This window comes from Chelmon rostratus, chromosome 6, assembly GCF_017976325.1.
Source record: "Chelmon rostratus isolate fCheRos1 chromosome 6, fCheRos1.pri, whole genome shotgun sequence".
NCBI lineage: Eukaryota > Metazoa > Chordata > Actinopteri > Chaetodontiformes > Chaetodontidae > Chelmon > Chelmon rostratus.
Genome location: NC_055663.1, coordinates 6,289,133 through 6,308,391, shown reverse-complemented (window position 1 = coordinate 6,308,391; position 19,259 = coordinate 6,289,133). Strand labels below are relative to the sequence as shown.

At 42.9% G+C, this 19,259-nt stretch overlaps 1 protein-coding gene across 3 annotated transcripts in view; it reads right to left on the bottom strand.

Moving 5' to 3' along the window:
* Positions 1-5,947: 5,947 nt before the first annotated feature.
* Positions 5,948-19,259, bottom strand: part of LOC121608331 (guanine nucleotide-binding protein G(o) subunit alpha) — a 96,215-nt gene continuing 82,903 nt past the window's right edge. The window contains exons 7-8 of one of the 3 annotated variants that reach the window (XM_041939580.1): positions 10,540-10,693; positions 5,948-8,792 (exon numbers count right to left, since the gene is read on the bottom strand). In XM_041939580.1, the coding sequence (XP_041795514.1) occupies positions 8,605-8,792; positions 10,540-10,693 (342 nt within the window). In that variant the 3' untranslated portion in view covers positions 5,948-8,604. Of the gene's footprint in view, positions 8,793-10,539; positions 10,694-11,369; positions 18,111-19,259 lie in introns of those variants that run through there. The other 2 variants (XM_041939581.1, XM_041939579.1) reach the window with 2 other exon arrangements.

The window sequence follows — 19,259 nt, the reverse complement described above, 5'->3', positions numbered from 1 at the left end:
TCCATTAAATTGGCAGGCTCCCGGCTAAACATCTCAAGGTGAATGATGATTGCTAATTCTGCTTGATCTCAGCACAGGCCCCTTAAAAATGATTGCAAGGCTCCGACAGGCGATAAGCTTCACACTCCCCTCTCTGTCCTCATCTCCATCCATCGCTCCTCTCACTGCCTCCCACCTCTCCCCTCCCTGTCCTGCTCTCCGCTGCTTCATTCCCTCCTAAATCTCTTCAAGTTCTCAGTCTAACCTACGCAGCTTTTTTTCTGCACTGGAAAGCAATGCTCGCAGAAAAGATAACTTTTAAATTAGGTGTCAGCGTCTTAGGGAATGTGCTGTGATGTGTTGCTTATGCAGGGTAACGTTTGCTATGAAAATGAGTAAAAACAACACACAGTCAACCTGCTTTAAACCTGATTGCACTTAAACATGTCATTGGTTAATCGTGGCTGATCGTGACACCTGTTGTGAACATATCTGATGCCATTCTTCCCAGGCTTGGATCAAATATTACTGGGATCTAATATCACAGGAAACCAGCTTTGAAGAACTGGAAAGATGCATTTTACCAAGTTGCATAAAAGTAAGTCGAAGAAAAAAAGTCAATGAACTTTCTCTAATAGAAAGAGAAACAACTTGTCTCAGTGAGTTGTCAACTCAGCTATTCCTATGAAATGTAGCAGAACAGCGAAGCACTGAGTCTGGCGTGTTTTTTAATGATACGTGACTTGAATGCAGCACCAATGTGAAGCTATTTCTCCGTGTTTTCTCGGTATAAAATAAAGGCCGTTCTGTTCCAACTCCATTAATATTTGATTTCTAGATCTGACATTTGGATTTATGATCATTCATTATTTATATAAAGCAAAGAGACAGTACACTTACAAAGTAATAAGACAATGGCACATTTTTATTATGTTGGCTCTACACCAGCACTCTAGATTTGAAATAATGTGTTTAAGGTTAAAGTGCTGACTTTCACCTTTAAGGGCAAATGAACAGTGTGGCAAATGTCTCCAGTTTCATGCATAAAGCAATCCTCTTTGTTTTAGGATAATGAGCCTAATTGAGCTGTACAGATAAGTGAACCACAGAGCTTTTTAAGGCGAAAGGGATATTCATAACTGGCAGACTGACCTCACTCCAGCTGATGATTTATGGTTTATGACTGAAAGCCACAGAAACACAGCAGAAGCAAAGATGGCTGCAGATCAAACCTAACCGAGCATCTTGTTAGATAACAAGAGTCTGCTGAGATCTGAGGTTTAGAGACTTCAGACGTTATTGACTGCAAAGAATCTGAAAATCAAATATCAAAGTAATACTGGGGAAAATAGGTTCACTTTCTTGGAGAGAGTTAGATGTGAAGATCGATGTGTTATGTTTTACACACCACACACTGGACTGAATTCAAAAACCTTAATGACATGTTGTGGTTTTTAAGAGGGCTGCTGTGCTGAACTTCCTGGAGTCTCTGCCGGTTGCCCGGCCTCACAGGAGATGTTTTTACCAGAGCCCGGCTAGCGGGACATGGTTATCCCTGTCCTTGTCCCAAGATTGTCTCTGGTTCTGGATGTGAATGTCCTTCAGGATCTTTCTTCAGTCATCCACTGACCTGTTTGATGACCTTTGACCCTGTCCAAGTCGATGCTGTTTATTCACTCCAGGGTCGTTGCTGTTTCACCAGTGTACCCTCTGCACAGCTGCATGTGATGTCATCTTCTTCTCCGGTCTTCCTGTCTTCAGGCTGTACCAGCAGAGATCTTGAGGAGTGTTGAGGCTTCTGGTACATGATGACTCCTCGTGACTTGGAAACTCATGACATTGCTGTGGCTGTAAACACCCTCACATTAAAGCCGAGGGCCGGCACTTTGACCCCATAATCATAGTTTCATTTCAAATCCAAAATACTGGAGGACAGAGGCAACACAAGTGGAAATGTGTCCTGATACATTTTGCTGCTGAGAGCTTCATCTAACTATCTTTGTTGGCTTTGTTGTCAGCAGGACCTGAGAAGTCTTTTTAACTCTGCGCGGAAAAAAGCTTTACAACTCCAGACCAAATGGGATATTAAACCACCACAAAGTATCTGAACTGAACCTGACAGGGATTCCATTTCCATATAAAACAAATATTCTTTTATTGATCACAATAGCTCGCAGGCTGGCAACGACCATCATATTTCAGGCTTTACTTTGTACTCTTGGCTATTAAAATGACAGCTCCAGTAAACATTGTGCACTGAATCCTGCACGTCAACACAATAATGCATGAGAACTAGATGTTCATTTCCCTCCATCCAGCGAAAAACTGAATAACATTTTGTGCAGGAGCTCATCATTATCGGCGTTGGTTGATTTTTCTCATGTGCCTGCAGCAAATAAGTTGTGCAAAAGTACATGCATGACACAAGAGATGATGCAGTAGACCGGCATTTGCCTGTTACTGTGTTTCTAAAGCAGAGAAAGCATGGTGAGGAAGTTCAGTGCAACATTTTCACTGAATTAGACAACAGAACAAAGTCCCAGAATGGCTTGTTATTCAGTAAGAAATGATGAAAGTCTTTGCCAGTTGCAGTCCTGTTAAATCTGACTTCCCTGTGTGAAGCAGGCGCTGTGTCTGTTTCAGTTAGGCACAAAGCTGATGTGGCTGCTGTTATCTTGCGTTTCGCTTGATGATGAGTCATTGATGTTTTCCCCAGGATTTAAAAATATTTCGCCGGCAGCGAGGAGGTGAGGTCACTTGGGGTTACAATTTAAGATGCACGACACTCGACTGTCTGATGCAGCTGTCAGTCACTCTGCTCATTGATGTTCCCCTGCTGGTCTTCACCCTGACACATCAAAAATCATCTTCTGCTGTCCTGCTCTTGGTTTCTTCGGGTGTTTCTCGTCAAACCTCCTAATTCCCACTTCCTTGTCTGTTCCATTTTTTTTCTGTCTCTATAAAATGGCCACAGCTTGTTTGAAGAAATACAGCAGTGAGGTGATGAAGCAGGATTCAGGGAGCCAGGCTTGAGTAACAGATCCATAAGTTTGAAGGCTTATCACTGCAGCTACGTTTCTGCCTTGACACCCCTGTAGAGGGGTCACAGTGAGCTAAAATATGTGGACCCTGGAAACGGCTAACAGGGATCCAAACAAACAAAGTTTCAAGACTGTCAGAGTAGCCCTGAAAGAGCAACAGTGATGGAAGTAGGTGAGAAGGTGAGTGAGTGAATGGTTTTATTTTGGTAAAAAAGCAATTAGGGTGAGTGGAGCAGATAAGACTCCACCCCCTCCATCCCCGTCTCCGTGTTCACCCTCACGCCTCCTCTGCTGCTGTCTGATGGCTCGCCTCTCTTCTCTCTGTGTTGTGCTTGAACCCAGTGAACCAGCCTTTTCCTCGCCGCAGCCAGGATGAAAGACTCCTCTCTCCCTCCACTCTCTCTTCATGTGAATGAACACCGTCTGACACAACATCGCTCGCTCGGCCTCCCATCACTCCCAATCACATTTACTATTCTATCTGCCGTGACAGGGATTCTTTCTGATCTGTGTGTGTGTGATGTTTCAAGTCAATAGGACCCGCAGCAGAGTTGAAATACACCTTCATAAGAGGCCGGCGTGTGTGTTAACTGGTGAAGTGTGTGTACAGCATGTGCAGGATTACTCTCATGCTTTATGCAGTGTACTGACAGGACACGTCTCCACGTACAATGTGTGTGAGTGTGTGTCTGCACTGCAGAGACACATGCATCAACACAGGTAATGCCACCAATACTAATAGAGGATGAACAAGAAAATCCCATCTCCTGGCAGGGGATCTATAAAGTTTGAAGACTGCAGGTAAACACTCTTCTATGTTTTGTTTCGGGGTTGAGTTGAAGATGACATCTCCAGTATCTGACAGTGTGTGTGCGTGACATTTAGACAGTATGACAGCGTGATAGAAAAAGTGTGTTTGTCCTTCTGAAATATGTCAAACTCAATTCATAGCTTTCTCCCACTGGGGATCAACTGAGGGGAGGACAGGAAGCAACATGTTTGTGTCTCTCTGGTATTGTGTGTGTGTGTATGAGAGACAGATATGTGAACCATGCAAACTCTCTCCAGCTTTTCCATTTTCCACCCCCTTGGAAGAAACAATCCTGATTTTCATGGCCTGGGTCTTCACTGTGCTCACAGAGTCCCTCCTCGACGTTATGGTAACAGCTCACTCACGTCATCGCAGACGTTTGGGGATGAAGCGACACTTACTGGAGCTGCACAAGCCAATACACAGATCGACCACATGGGCAATCAGACGTAACAGCAAAATGGAAACCACTCACCTGGAAGTCAGTCATTAAAAGACTTCATTAGACAAAACTGAGCGCTGAAAACGCCCGTCAGCTCTTCCACAGCTGCTACCTGGTGCAACGTTGACATAATGTGGTTTCCATGTGTGCATGCAGTTGTGGATAATTACAACATTTCATGTGCCGTTTTTGTTTTTACTTGCAAATAAGCAGCCAAGAGACAACGTGGTTCAAGTCTACAGCCACGCTAGCAGCTGTGAGGCTGAATTTAGTCACAATGGTGCTTTGAGCTAAATGATAACATCAGCATGCTAACACGCTAACGGCGACGATGATAACATGTTTAGCAGGTAATGCCTACCCTTTTCACTTACTTTGTGTAGCCTGTTAGCAATGAAAACATTTGCTATTTAGCATGAAACATAAAGTACAGGTGTGGCTGAAGGGAATGGATGTATTATAAGAAGTGGACACTGGAGATGCCGCCCACTCACTTGAATGAAAATTGCTCGCTGAGCTGATGATGGTGCTGGATGTGAAGTCGCAACAATCACCAAAGTTACTACAGTTAATCTTGTGAAGCCAAAATGTAAATGGCTGCATTAGAAGAAAAGTTAAGGAATCACCAACATCTTTAGGAGACGTTATCTGATGACCATGAGCGTCTCTATCATATTTCATGGTTGTTCATCCAGTAGTTCTACAGACATTTCAGTCAGGAACACAGAGGTGGGCCAGAGGGCCGACATTGCTCTCCCTAGACTAACGCTGCCAGCATGGTTAGAAATCTGTCGGTTGTCTGGGAGCTGATTGGTTATGAAGCTGTGGTGATGTTGCCGCCTCTCCAATCAGCAGTAAAAGCTGCGAGCAAAATGTTATCACAACTGATGGGAATGACGCAGTCACCACGACTGTAGCTTAATCACATTAGTCAAACCTCCTGAGGTCATTTGGTCTCACCTCCCAAGGAGACATTAAAACCAGCCTGTGACTTTTAACACAGCGATCAAAATGTAAAAGTAATCAGTCACAGTGAAGAAAAGGGTGATACCCCTGCACATTCAGGATGGTGCAAGAGCTGAGATGAGACAAAGGGCTGCGTTGTCTGTGAACAAGTTTTCTGCAGATTAAACTGTGGTCGCTGTAAAGTTACTTGAGTCAGCCCGGCATGTTTTACAGACTGGATTGCAAATTGTGTCTCCTGAGATGACTGTCCTCCTCTGTGGCTGCTTGCTGCTGGCTACAGGACGGCCAGCTGTGAACGGCGAGAGCTTATTAAAATGCAATTCAAAGGGATCATCAGCACTGTCTCATTAGGTGTCACAGTGTGTACCAACAATAATCCTGTTTCAGCTATAGCACTGCGCTCATTTTATTTCCAGCGTGTGGGAGTGATTTCTGCTGGCAGGCTTTTTACTGAGGTGTTGTGTTTTCGGTGGCAGTGAACCATCAGACTACCCAGTTTACCAGGTGTCTGAATTCAAATCCAGCATCTGTGACACCAGCAAAGTTTCATTAGCAGGGTTTAACTTCAACGGCCTCTCAATGAACAGTGGTTTCAGATCACGTATCTCTCGACTGTGGGAGCTGAAGGGTAAAAACACGGACACGGTGATGCTGAATGACTCGGAGAGGAGACCAGGTTGGCTTTTTTTGTCATGAAAACAGTGGCTTTTTAATGTAAACACTACATTCGATTGGTTTTTCCAGCACGGACATCCCACATGAAATAACAACCATTCACTAAAGAGGAGTAGAGGGAGAGAGAGAGAGAAAAAAAGCTGCACAGAAAAAAGCATTCACTGGGTAAAGAACAGAACATAGAGGAGGTAATAATAAAAAATAATGAAGGTAACAGGAACAGAATGCCAAAGAAACAGGTATATCATGTCATTATACACAGTTGTTTTCTCTTTTAAAAACTAGAAATCAAGAGGGCAAGAAAGAGAGGTCTATATAGATAGATGGATAGATAGATCGATGAGGGGTAACATAGATTAGGTATGAATAGATAACAAATTTCCAAATCTACTTATTGTGTGTGTGAGTGCGAGCAAGTGTGTGTGTGTGTGTGTGTGATGTGAGAACTGTGCTTTTCATTGTAGACCTGGAAGGTGTGTGTCCAACTGAAAAGAGACAGAGAAGAAGAAGAAGAAGAAGAAGAAAGGAGCATGACTTTATACAGCGTCGATGTGTGAACATGCGGCGTCCCTAACTAGCAGACGCAGCGAGAAACGTGCTCTCCCCAAAAAAAGTGGTTTCTTTTTTTTCCTGAAATAATAAAAAATAGATATTGTTATAATATTATATTTAATCGTTCTGAGTCAGGCTAAAGTGAGGACACGGTTCTAATGCAGGGAAACAGGCAAAAACGGTAAAAGGAGAGGGGGTGGGGCACAGTTCAGAGCATTACAACAACACGGGGTCAGTCTGAGATCGTCATGGTTCCAAATCAGCTCGCGGTCCAACTGGAACCCTCTGCAAAACATCTTTATTTTAAAAAAGGGAGATATAGAGAAAAAAAAGTTTGTAGCTACAAAGCACAAGAAAGATTATCTTTTGAGAATATTACAGGTTCATCGTGATCATTGTTGTCGACGTTGTAGTAATACCCATGTTCGTTGGTTTTATTAATTATTGTAGTTATAGATGTAGATTTTTTTTGTCCTTTTTTTGACGATTTGAACTCCAAGCCTCGCACATGACTTTTAAACCCTATTCTATTGGACCCCGCCCCGTCCCATTCAGGAACCAATCATCTCTCTCCTTCTGTGGCTGCTATCTGTCCTCTTAGGCCTTTTTTTTTGTATTTTTTCCCATATTTTTTATTCATCTTTTGCTATTTTTATTAAAATGGTTTTTAAAATTATTATCTCAACAGTATCTATGTGAAGATTTTTTTCAGAGGTTTTATGAATCAACTGGTCTCTTTATACAAATGCTTGAGTATCACATGCTATCTGTGTCGGGGCTTTAGGGGGAAGTTGGAGAAGAGGAAGGGGGGGGTGGAGAGAAAGAAGGAGCCCTTGGTGCCCAAAATGAGGGCCCCAGAGCACAATGCAATAAGAAGGCAAAAAGAAGGAGAGATGGATGGAGGTGTGAGAAGTAAAGGCATGGTGGTGTGTAAATGAAGAGAGAGACAGAGGTGTGTGCAGGACAGGCGATCAATCAATAAATAAATTAATAAATTAATCAACCATTATCAAACCAGGAGTGAGTACATGGAGAATGTTAGTAGGTCTACAGGTTATAACAGTGAGGAAAGTCGAGTTATAACGTTGTGTACTTGCTTCTAAAAGCGTAGCTATCTACAGTACAGTACCTCTGTTACATGGCACTGATAGGACATTTAGCACATTTCCTATTGGCTCGTAGGCTCGGCCATGACCGATGGTTGGCTAACGGCTAAGGCCAGGTCTGGGAAACAGGAAGGCCTCACTTCCTGTCGACGAAAACCTGACTGCGGGGAGTAAAACGATCCAAGCTACTGGAAAACAAAAAGGAAATTGACAACAAACATCTTAAAATGTCTTGACTAATGTAAACAAGAGGCTAACGTTAAAATCATTTTCAGCAGGTCTCGAGAGGCTTTTAAGGTTTTCGTCGACCTGTCTGGTGTTTTTTTTAGTGCTATGGACATTTTCAGGTATTTCCGCAAAAAATGTTATGATATAATCACTACTATAGCAAAAAAAACAAAAAACAAAACAAAATCATACACAAATAAAAAGTGTCAAGGTGAGGCAAAATGTGAATAAAAATCAGTGTACAGACTGATACTCATGTAATAAATATACACACGATCAACAAAAATAAAACAGAAGTCATATTCATAGGAATAATAAAAAAAATCTGCGACAAAAAGTACAGGTTTTGTTTTTGTTAACAACAAAAGACAGAGGTGAGAAAGGAAAGGCGAGGAGAACAGGGAGCGGAGGCTTTCATTGACTTTGTTCAAGAAGTTATCAAGGCTGCAGATTTCCTGTTTTCTACTAAAACAAATTTGTTTGCTTGGCGGCAGGCCAAAGACCGTCAGGAGGAGAAGTCGGAGCGAGAAGAGAAGAGACAAGAACTAAAAACATTATATATATATATTTATATATACGTATGCCTATTTTTTTTAAATTATCCTCATTATTAATATGTACCTAGTTGCATTTTTCTTTCTTTTTTTCTTTAAATAATCAGCAGAATCGTCATCGTCGTCATCACCATCGTCATTTCCAGAGCAGTGTCAAAGGAACGGGAGCGGGGAGGGGGGAGGAGGACAGGAGGGGTGAGAGAGAAGAGGGGACAGAGGGGGGAGGACATCACAGGGCGAGTGGGCGTGCTCAGTACAAGCCACACCCTCGGAGGTTGTTGGCGATGATGATGTCGGTCACGGCGTCGAACACCACCTGGATGTTTCCTGTATCTGTGGCGCAGGTCATGTGACAGTAGATTTCCTTATTTGGAGAGCGATTCTTGCTCTCGAACTGTGCTTGGATGTAAGCTGCCGCGTCCTCGTAGGTATTGGGTCCTGGAGAGACAAAAGATACATCTCTCATACAACTGAATTATTAAAATGGCACCGGTTTTGAACTCGGGGATCAATGGCAGGCATTTTAGATCCCAGTGATCCCATGTGATAACAAAATAATTCTGAAGTCTGCCTCAAGCATTTTCAGCGTGTCTGTGTGTGTGTGTGTGTGTGTGTATGCGATGCTGTAGACCAGAGAGATGTTACCACACCACATCGCTGTCACAGTGTGTTTGTGGTTCTTTAAAATTCCCTCTGATTAAGAAGCTCTTTCTCGCTGTTCTTCACTTCTGAAACTTCAATTCAGGATCCACAATAATTCATTTAGTTGCGCAGAACAAGAGGCGAGAGTTCAGAAACATTATTCTCCAGGCTTCCCACGGGAAGGTAAGGGAGGATGTGACGAGGGAGGGGAAAGACAAGGCTAACTGTGATTATGAAGGCAGTTAGCAGAAAAGAAGAAAAGCGTGACAGACAGAAATGAAGAGGATTGGCTGAGAGGGGGCAGGGGGCGGCCCTCGCTCGCCATCTCCTCGCTGTTCATGGCTGGCCAAGCGTGACCGTCTCCCGCTCTCTGACTCCCGATCCCCTCCTTTTCATCGCCACGGCTACATCTGACTCTCACCTCCACAAGGAATCTCCTCTCCCTCTCTCCCTCCGCTGATCCCTCACCTCTTCTCTGCTCTCCCTCGAAACACATCGCTGTCTTCAAACTGAGGTTACGCTTCTTCAAACAGGCCGCATCAAACATTCCGTTATTTTTTCTCTCCTGCTACCAGTGGATCATCCAGACTGACTCAGCGCCTCAAACAGCTGCCTTGATTTTAAGTGCCACATTTCTCTGAATGGTTTACAACTGGGTGACAGCAGATGTCCAGGTGGGTGCTCGCTGCTCTGGTGGTACAATGCAGAACAAACCGACCACTCCGCTTTACCAAGCAGGGATTAATCAGCAGCCAGACACACAGGAGGGGTTTTTAGCTATTTCACCACTGGTAGTCACTCAAACGTTTATATTATCTCTTTTAACTGGTGTTCCTGTCTTTACCCCGTCTCATATAGTGTCACCTCAGTTTCTGCATCTTTATATCAGCTACCAGGCAGGATTATGTCAAGATCTTAGCCTGTTAGCCTAGCTTAGCATAAAAGCAGGAAAGGGGAAACAGTTGGCCTGGTTCTGTCCACAGATAACAAATTTCACCTACCAACATGTGACCTAACGTGAGCGTCGGAGGTGCTGGTAGGCGGATGTTGTTAGCTTTGGTCAGAGCCAGGCTAGCTGTTTGCCCCTGTGTCCAGCCTCTGTGCAAAGCTAGGCTAACAGGTGGTTCCAGCTACGTGTTCAACCAACATACAGGCGAGAGTGGCATTAATCTCCAGTCAGTGGTTTTCCCAAAATGTCAAAGTATTCTTTCACAGCTGCACTTGTACTAAATAATGTCTCTACTTGGCACTAATCTGCAGACGAGGAGTCCTCTACACCTCCTTCCTCAGTAGTGTGTGGAGGCTAAAACGTACAGCTGTGTTTTTGACATGTTTTTCTCATTTTAAAGCCTAACCAATTGATCAGTCAGATTGTGATATATTGGGCTCTCTTTTCCAATCCTGTGCAACCGGGCTCAGTGTCACTGGTTTGCAGCTATTTGTGTCTAAGAAATCAATTTGTGCACCTGTCAAGTTTTGTTGCTGCTCACATGTTCTGAAAGCTGTTTTTTCTCACCTATATGCTCTTGTTTTTTCTTCCTACCTGTGTATTCGGGGAAGCAGATGCTGAGCGGAGACTTCTTGATCTTCTCTGCAAACAGATCCTTCTTGTTGAGGAAGAGGATGATGGAAGTGTCGATGAAGAACTTGTTGTTGCAGATGGAGTCGAACAGCATCAGAGACTCGTGCATGCGATTCTGCGGAGGAGGAAGGAGGAGGAGGGGGAGAAAAAAGATGGAAGAGAGGACGAGGGTTGGGTGAGATTAGGGGAACAGGTGAAAGGAAGAGGATTAAACAGAGAGGGGAAAGAGGAGGAGGAGAGGAGAAAGAGTTGGCGGGGATGGGAAAAAGGAAATATTGAGTACAGACAGGAAGAGAAGTGAATGGACGATGATGATGAGGAGAGAGGAGGAAAAAGGGGAAAGGTAAAGTTACCACCAATCTATAACCTTTACACTGTGACACTCTGGCAAGGAGACTTAAGAAAGAAGATCATTGTCGTGGCCCCACACACACACACACACACACAGACACACACACACACACACACACACAGTGAGTGATCCAAATTATCAAACACTCCTCTCTCTCTCTGTCCAGTTACAATTTCAGTAAAGGAGTGGAGGAGAGAAGAAGGGGGGAATAAAGCAGGGGTTAAACTCTTTCTCCACAATTATTGCTTGTGCATCTTTGAACAACATCTTTTGATCAACAATTACAATAAATGATCACAATTTCACAGAGAAAGTAAGAGAAAATGTACAAACATCCTTAGTATTTCTATTTAAATATACTGGAAATAAAACACACACACACACACACACACACAAGACAGACACAAATAGAATTGGGTCAGGAAAATAATCAACCATCTCGAGTTACTCATGTGGTGCTTTATTATCATTTCTCTTGTATAAATACAACTTTCAATAAATTATCACAGCAGTGAGGAAAATACAGCAGACATATTACAGTGCTCAGTAAAATACAACAGATGCACGCACATACAGTACACACACACACACACACACAGACACACGCACACACAGACACACACAGAACAGGGTTGTGGATTTTGCTGTAAGTGATCTGCACAGTCTCGGCAGGTGTTGACTGGTATTGACAGAGGGATTAGAAGATGTGGACACTGGAGGGTTGAAGGCTAAAAGCGCTGCAGCACTTACGGCTGAGAGGACTTTTACCAGCTTATACTCTGCCTCCTAAATTCTACACGAGTTCACTGCGGTCACGTGCCCTGCGGCTTTCTGAATCCTCCGCCAGTCCAGTGGTAGAGCAGGACCTCCCTGCCTCTGCAGAGGCTTAAGTGCTCATTTCATCAATTAGCAAGCTTGAGCGGGAACTGAGCATATCATAAGACGACCCGAAAGCATTCGCAGACAAAACTCTACTTCTAAAATGGAAGCACAAACAACTCAGCAAAAAGACACTGCAGAAGCTCATTTACATGTAACATTGGAAACATTTGGCACTGGACTCTGGGTTCAAACTTCAGTCAGAATAGTTCTTCATCTGGCTGCCATTGTGGGAAGTTGTTTACGTTTATGTTGCCAAGGCACTGGAATGGCACAAGCTGCTAACATTTCTTTTGTGCCGCCACCTGCTGCCAGATAAAGCAGGACCTTTGTTACCTGAATGAACCATTGATTGCATTACTCACATCAGCGCCAGCCACCTAAAAAAAGACACCATTACCCATAAATCCTCTCTAGCATGGCCTCAGACTACATCACCCACCAATCTCTCCTTCACTGCAGCCTATAGGAGTCCATTATTTATCGCTGGGACTGAAGCCGGACATAAACTACGTTAGCCACTATTTCCCACTGGTTGTTTGGGCTTTATTGCTAATTCATCATGAGTCGAGACAGGCTGTGAAAAGCACAAACACACACAAATTCATGCCAACGCGCACACACACTGTGTTCAGCTCGTAGTTCCTCTCTGAGGAAGCATCAACCCTGTCTCCACCTAACAAACTACTAATAACTTCAGAGATATGAGGGAGGTTTACGTGTAAGAGGCAGATACAGTGAGAGGAAATCAAATGAGTTCAGTCTACCACGGACGAAGCTAGTGTTTAATCAAACTGCTCTGTTCTCCTTCAACCTGCATGCACAGGCTCTACACCATGTTAAACAGAGGGCGGATGTAGTCTCACACTTACTTCTAATTGCACAGTGGGCATGTTCTGATCCATTTCCTACTCATCACATACACTTTAACTGACAGTCTCTCGGTGTGCACTGTTGTGTTTAAGATCTGCAATGGCCTGCTCAATCCAGCATTTAAAATTATTTAAAAATAATTTACCCTCCTCTGTCAGAGAATTAGCTGCACTACAAAAAAACATGGGAGAAAGGGACAATCTGTGGGAATTTATTGTCTCGTTTCTGACCAAACCAGTAAGATAACGCGCTCAGACAGACTATTTTTCTCTCTTTGGTGACACAGATGAGCAGTTTGCCTCCCAGTTACTTTCTTGTTCGATGTGTAGTTTACCAAGCAGCCCTCCTCGTAGTCTGCTCATCACAGACAGAAGCACATTTTGTGAAGACGTGCAGATAAACATGCTACTTTAATCTGTTTTTCTAGTCTTCCACTTGTTTTCATTTAGCTTTGTTATCATGTCTGTGTTGTTATAATTGCAGTATCTTAGTGTGATAGACTACAAATCTGTGCTTACAGCTGCATTTTCACACAGCCATAATGAGTTTTTGACAGACACATCTCCAACCCAGACCAACACATTTCTTTGCATGCTGCAAGCTGATTTCATGACTGTATAAAATGAAAGTTAACATAAGGCTGAAAAACACTACAGCACATCAAGTACACTGTCTGTGATTTGCAGCAATTGATTTAAATATGCAAAAACACAGTTAGGGTCCGTTAAATGCAATCCCCTGCTAATGTAGTAATATATATAAGTGCTGTTACAGATTGTGAATAAATTGAGGGGTAATTCACTTTTAAATGCATCTGATATCTCTCTGACTCATTTAGTATGCCTCTGAAGAATCTGTCCAATAGAAACACGGATACATCCCACCCTGTGCGCTGCCTGAGGTTAACACCGGCATTAAAATGAAGTCGGAAGACAAAGCTCGAGCAGCAAGCTGCCACTGCCACCCTGAGGGCAAACACAAATGCAGCCATTCCCTTTCATCACAACGTGAACTGGAGCTTGCTAACTTACTTCGGATGGAAATTCCACCAGCCCATTGTTCCTCAGCTCATGCCTACTGCTGGCTGCTCTTTAGGCTCTCAGGCATAAAAATAGTGGCATAAATGTATTTAAAAAAACAGGCGAGGGGTGTCTTTGTGTAATTATAATAGCAGTGTCTCCACCGGTGCCCTGCCCCGCATTAAGTGAGGATGATGCTAAATTGAATTATTCATACAACAAGTGTTAGGGCACTGCTACAGTGGCAAAGCACGGCAGACATGAAAAAGCCTGAAATCTAATTGTGCAAAAGCAAATTTACAAACCAAACTGGACACGCACACATACACACTGTGATATGTATTTTAATAAAGCAGGGGAGCTTCTATGCGCAGTGTAACATGAATTAATAGAATTCGTTTGCCTTAATTTCAGGACAAACGCTTTATGCATATTTCAAGTCATATCTCCAAAGGTGATGCACTTCCTGAAACAAACAACCACAGAGCTGATGCAGTAGGATCATTTCCTTTCACATCATACAATATTAATGTAATGAGTGAGGAGAAGGTGGTAAACTAAAAGCCTGCAGCAGCATGGCCAAAAAACATCTGAGGCTCTTTGGTTGGATACGCTGGTGTCATTTGGCACCGCCAAGTAAGGTGTTGTGACATTTTCAAGTCCCACGGGTGTGTTTGTGTCTTCAGTGCGTGTGTGCATGTGTGTGTGTGTGTGCTGAGGGCCTGTGTGTGTGTGGAAAGGGTAGACAGGTGCCTTCTGGGTAATTAATCCACAGATACTGACTCCACCACAACACCCATGGGCTGACGTTGTCTCTCACAGAACACATATAAATGTTCATAAACACGTAGCACGCGTGCACGCACGCGCACACACACACGCACACACACACACACACATTGACCTTTCCTGTACTATCAACAGACACACACAGGCAACTATATACAATTGGTAAACCCACACAAATACACACAGGATACACAGAGAGGAACACACACGCAGACACACAAACACACACACACACAGCAGGCTGATCAACAGCCTTAGGCAGCTCTCTGTCTCTAATTAGGAAAAGTTGGCACAGATGTGGTAGGACGAGCTGATGACGTCATCTACCTGTTTTTTTTTTTTAAAAGGCAGCTCTGAGCAGAGGGTGGAGACATGCCCTCGCTGTTTGAGTGTCGAGGGAAGAGTGGAATATAGCAAATGCCCTGCTCATACATAAATAAAGAAGCTGTCTACCTCTGTTTGCCAGGGAGCACTCACACCAGTAAAGCTGTAAACACACTCAGCTCAGTCAATTCACGCAGGTCCCACAGACAAACAAAGCTCACTTTCTATGTGATGCTGCAAACTGTTGCTTAAAGAGAGCGAGGTGAGGAGCTGGTGATACCTTCCTGCTGCTGTATGCATCTCTGTGGCTTTAATGTCAAGGCTCAAACTTCAACTGTTCCCACAAATTACACGCATCACTTTTCTTTTCACCTAAGCTGCGCTCTGCATCAGACCTCAATCCTACTAGGAGCTCTGGGACGCCTTCCATCCGGCACAAATGGAACTCGCTCAGCAGAAAACAAAACAGCAGGGCTGAAATAATAGTCACAAGGTTGACATTCTAGTCCCAGGGAACCACACGTACTCACCAGCACACAATCTTTAACAGCTCACCTCTGGCTTATTAAGGCAGAGTGGTGGACAATAGGGATATTACACTGTGCAGCCCCACACAATGGATGCGGCCCCAGGGCCCTATAAAATCAATGCTTCCTTTGAAGCATTATCTGGGAATTGTGCGGTTGAGTCAGCACACTACCTCTTGTAGCTCTTCGTTTAAAGTGATTTTATAGTGGACCTATACTCGCCGCAACATGAGAAAAATCAATCCTAAAATATGACCAGAGGTGGCATCCACAGGGATGAAAGATGAGGGCAGAATAAACAGCATAGAAAGCAACTTCCTCACTATGAATTTAAACATTGGCTATGCATTTAACATTGAGGGGAAAGACAAGAAATGAAACTGCTTACCTCCTTTAAATTTGATCAAAAAAACAATTTCAACTATACTCTCTTATGGAGATCAAAACAAATTTACTCTCAAATAAAATCCATCCAAAGCCAGAACAATAAGGTTGAAAATAGTGCTGTTCCTTTACAGCATGGAAACACACAATTGAGTTCTGCTGTATGAACTCCTGCTGGATAGCATTCAACAAAATGACTGAACTCCCAATGACCATGTCTACTCTTCAGTCAAATGACATCACAAAATATGAAATAAATATTTCCTCTAATAATTTTCAAAACAATCTTATCTTCTTTGAAAAGCGCCAGCGGGATTATAGCATGTTTAAAATGATTCTACGGCATTAGTGTCTGACTGTAGGAAACTGAGCCGTTCCCAGTCAAACATGATTCTGTCAAAGTCAGAAAATGGTGAAATCCTACACATAAGGGGCTTGAAGTTAGAGAAATTGGGCCTTTAAAAGCTGAACTAGGCAACCTAAGTGCCATCAATTTGTAATGTACCAAAAAATAGATATGTGACTTTGCAGGGAAACAGTCCTAAGTGGGATTACCTTTGGTCTCATTACATTTAATATTCTGAACAGTCCGCTCTGATAATCCCTCTCCTCCCACAGGTTTTGAACTGAAGCTGGCGTGAGGCTGGGTTTTTGAGGCCACTGGAGGACAGGACGAGATGAATGGACTCTGTGTTGTTAATTATTCCTTCTCGTTGAAGCACCATGTGAAGCAAGGTGTCACACAGTTTGATATGGAACTACAAAATGGGCAATATTAGCATATAACAATGAAAAGGGCATTATTACAACTAGACATAAATTAAATTATATGAAAAAGTACTGAAAAATAGACAAACTAATGAAATTAGAAATGATTTAATACACAATTAAAGCTGAAATGATTTTGTCATTCTTATTTTGAAACTTCATGATGGTTAATTTGAATTTTATTAAAGCAATTATTTTTCAAAGTATATTTTCACTTCAGTGACAGTCTTCTCACATATCAAACAATCATATGGTCCCAGCCTCTTAGCTGGCTCAGCAGCTGCTCTGACATCAGTTATTGTGATCACTTTATAATAATGAGTTTGACTTTTTCAAAATTATTTCACAATCATCGGTTCATCTATTTTTTCTGTATTAATCCATATGATGACTTAATTCACAATGTCTTATTTATTAACTGAATGCTGGTCATTTTAGAGCTCCATATTTACAGAGCATGGCTTAGTGCAACAGTGCAGTGAGACACTATGCAGCGCACTGCATACAAGAGAGCAGGCCTGTCACCAGAAAACACAACAAATGATACAACACAAAATAATGCAGGAGGCAAGCACAAAAAAGCTATTTTGCATAAATAGAAATAGAACTGCAGTTTCTTTGCTGATGACTGACAATTTTCTCTGAACTTCTTCTTATTAGGCTGAACATAATCTTGTCAACGGTGTATTATCTCACGCATATGATGAAGTCACATGAGGTCTGAAGAACATCTCGTGACATAAACTGAGAGTGGACTGAATTTGACCCAGATTGGGACTAGATGGATGACATACTAATGTATTCGGTTCCAATTCATGTGACTAAGGCGTAAGTCCAGGGCAGAGAAGAGGAGCAACTCAAACTGGATTCAAAATAATTAGAAATACTTTGGGGTTGAGAAGCGTTTACCATTATACCAGTTTTGGGGGGCATCTGGAGAACCCCTTAGATGGCCACACTTACTATAATTTGAGTCTTTGAGTAACACAGCACAACTGTACTTACAAACAAGTCTTAGGAACCTTTGCACCCCTGAAGTGTCGACTGTGCAAGTTGTGCAAAACTTCAGCAGCACACCAGTAAAAGAGTCGTGCTTTCGGTTCAATCAAACACAAGTACAGTGTTAGTGGAATTTTCCATTGCTTCTTCTTTAGGGGGAAGTAAAAAAGACAAATACATTAAAATAAGTCTCAACCAACAAATGAATGAACCAACCTGCCACTCAACCAATCAATTCGTTAATTAAGAGTCAAGTTGGACCAATGGCCAGTCTTACAGTAAAGCAGAATGGTGTCATCAGGAACACAGACCATACCCCATATCCGAGTGATGACATCACTAATATGGGCCACACAACCTCCGTGGTTCCCCACACAGGCAAATGCAAGTCAAGCACCCTTCATCCATTGGTTGATACTAAACAGAATCATCAGTACAGCCCACAGCCCCGCAGGTTATTTGCTATGATGACATCAGTGACAGCATCAAACACAAACTGGATGTTGTTGGTGTCTGTAGCGCAGGTCACATGGGAGTAGACCTCTTTGTTGGTTGACTTGTTCTTGCTCTCGTACTGACACTTAATGTAGGCTATTCCGTCCAGGTAAGTGTCTGGACCTGAGGAGAGACAGAGAGAGAGATGACATACAGTGGGAGGCTTAAAAGCTGTTCCTATCTGAACCTTTGTATCGGTGGGCTATCAGACGTTTTCTGTATCAGCACTATTTTCAGACAACATAACCTGCGACTCTCTGGCTCAGCACACATTCTGCTGAGGTGTACGGAGGGCCGAGCTTACTGCTGGCCAAGCTTTAATAAACAGCATACAGACGGCTTTTTTACACAAAATGGAAAAGTGATTTTGGGCTGACAAATGAAATGTGACAGAAAATGTTATGGCTTGTTATTGGTCTGTCAGTTTTTGAATATTGCCAATGTATCAAAGTCTTTATACAGCAGCAGAACGAGTGTGACAGCAGTGAGGTCCTCCTGATTCAATTTCCAGCAGTGCCAAATGTATGCCCTTTCAGTTCAAGTCCATGATTAACTGTGAGCGCTACTTCTCCTTGTAATGTAAGCATTTGGCAGGCAGGGGATTTAATCAAGAGTTTGAATGTGTTAATAGTGCCTCTGGAATCAGTCAGACCTCAGCGATTGGAGTCATTTCTGCTCAAAGTGTCACGAACATCTAGCTGACCCTCAGCCATCAGCAACACTGTGGTCTGTCTGATTCAGCGGCATCAGAACAGGCACAAGGTCTGGCCGTGTAAAAGGATGAAGAGAAAAAGAGGAGGGGAAACAGGTTTGGAATCCTAATTCTCTCTTTCTCACACTCTTGCTGTGTTGGTCTCTCTCCATCTTGCTTTCCCACAGTCTTGCTTTGTCTATGTTTCCCTAATTTTCTCACACTCTTGCTCGCTCTGTCTTTCTCACGTTCTGTTGTTTCCCTGCGCTGTCCTATCTCTCGCTCTCGCTCGTATCCAGCACACTCTTCTGCTTCTTTCTTTCGCTCTCATCTCTGTGCTGATCTGCTTTTTTTGTGTTCCCTTCAATCTCCTGTTTCCCATTCTGTCTATTTGTCCTGCATTCATCTCTCACCTCACAACCTTTTGTACACAGTGTAACTTTCATCAGGGCAATTGTACTTTTTATAAATATTTGAACTCCTTTGCACTTGATAAATATAGCGCAGTATACAACTCTTACACCTCAGATAAAGGCTGATGCTATAATTGATACTTTGACACGAATGAACTAAGTTAATAT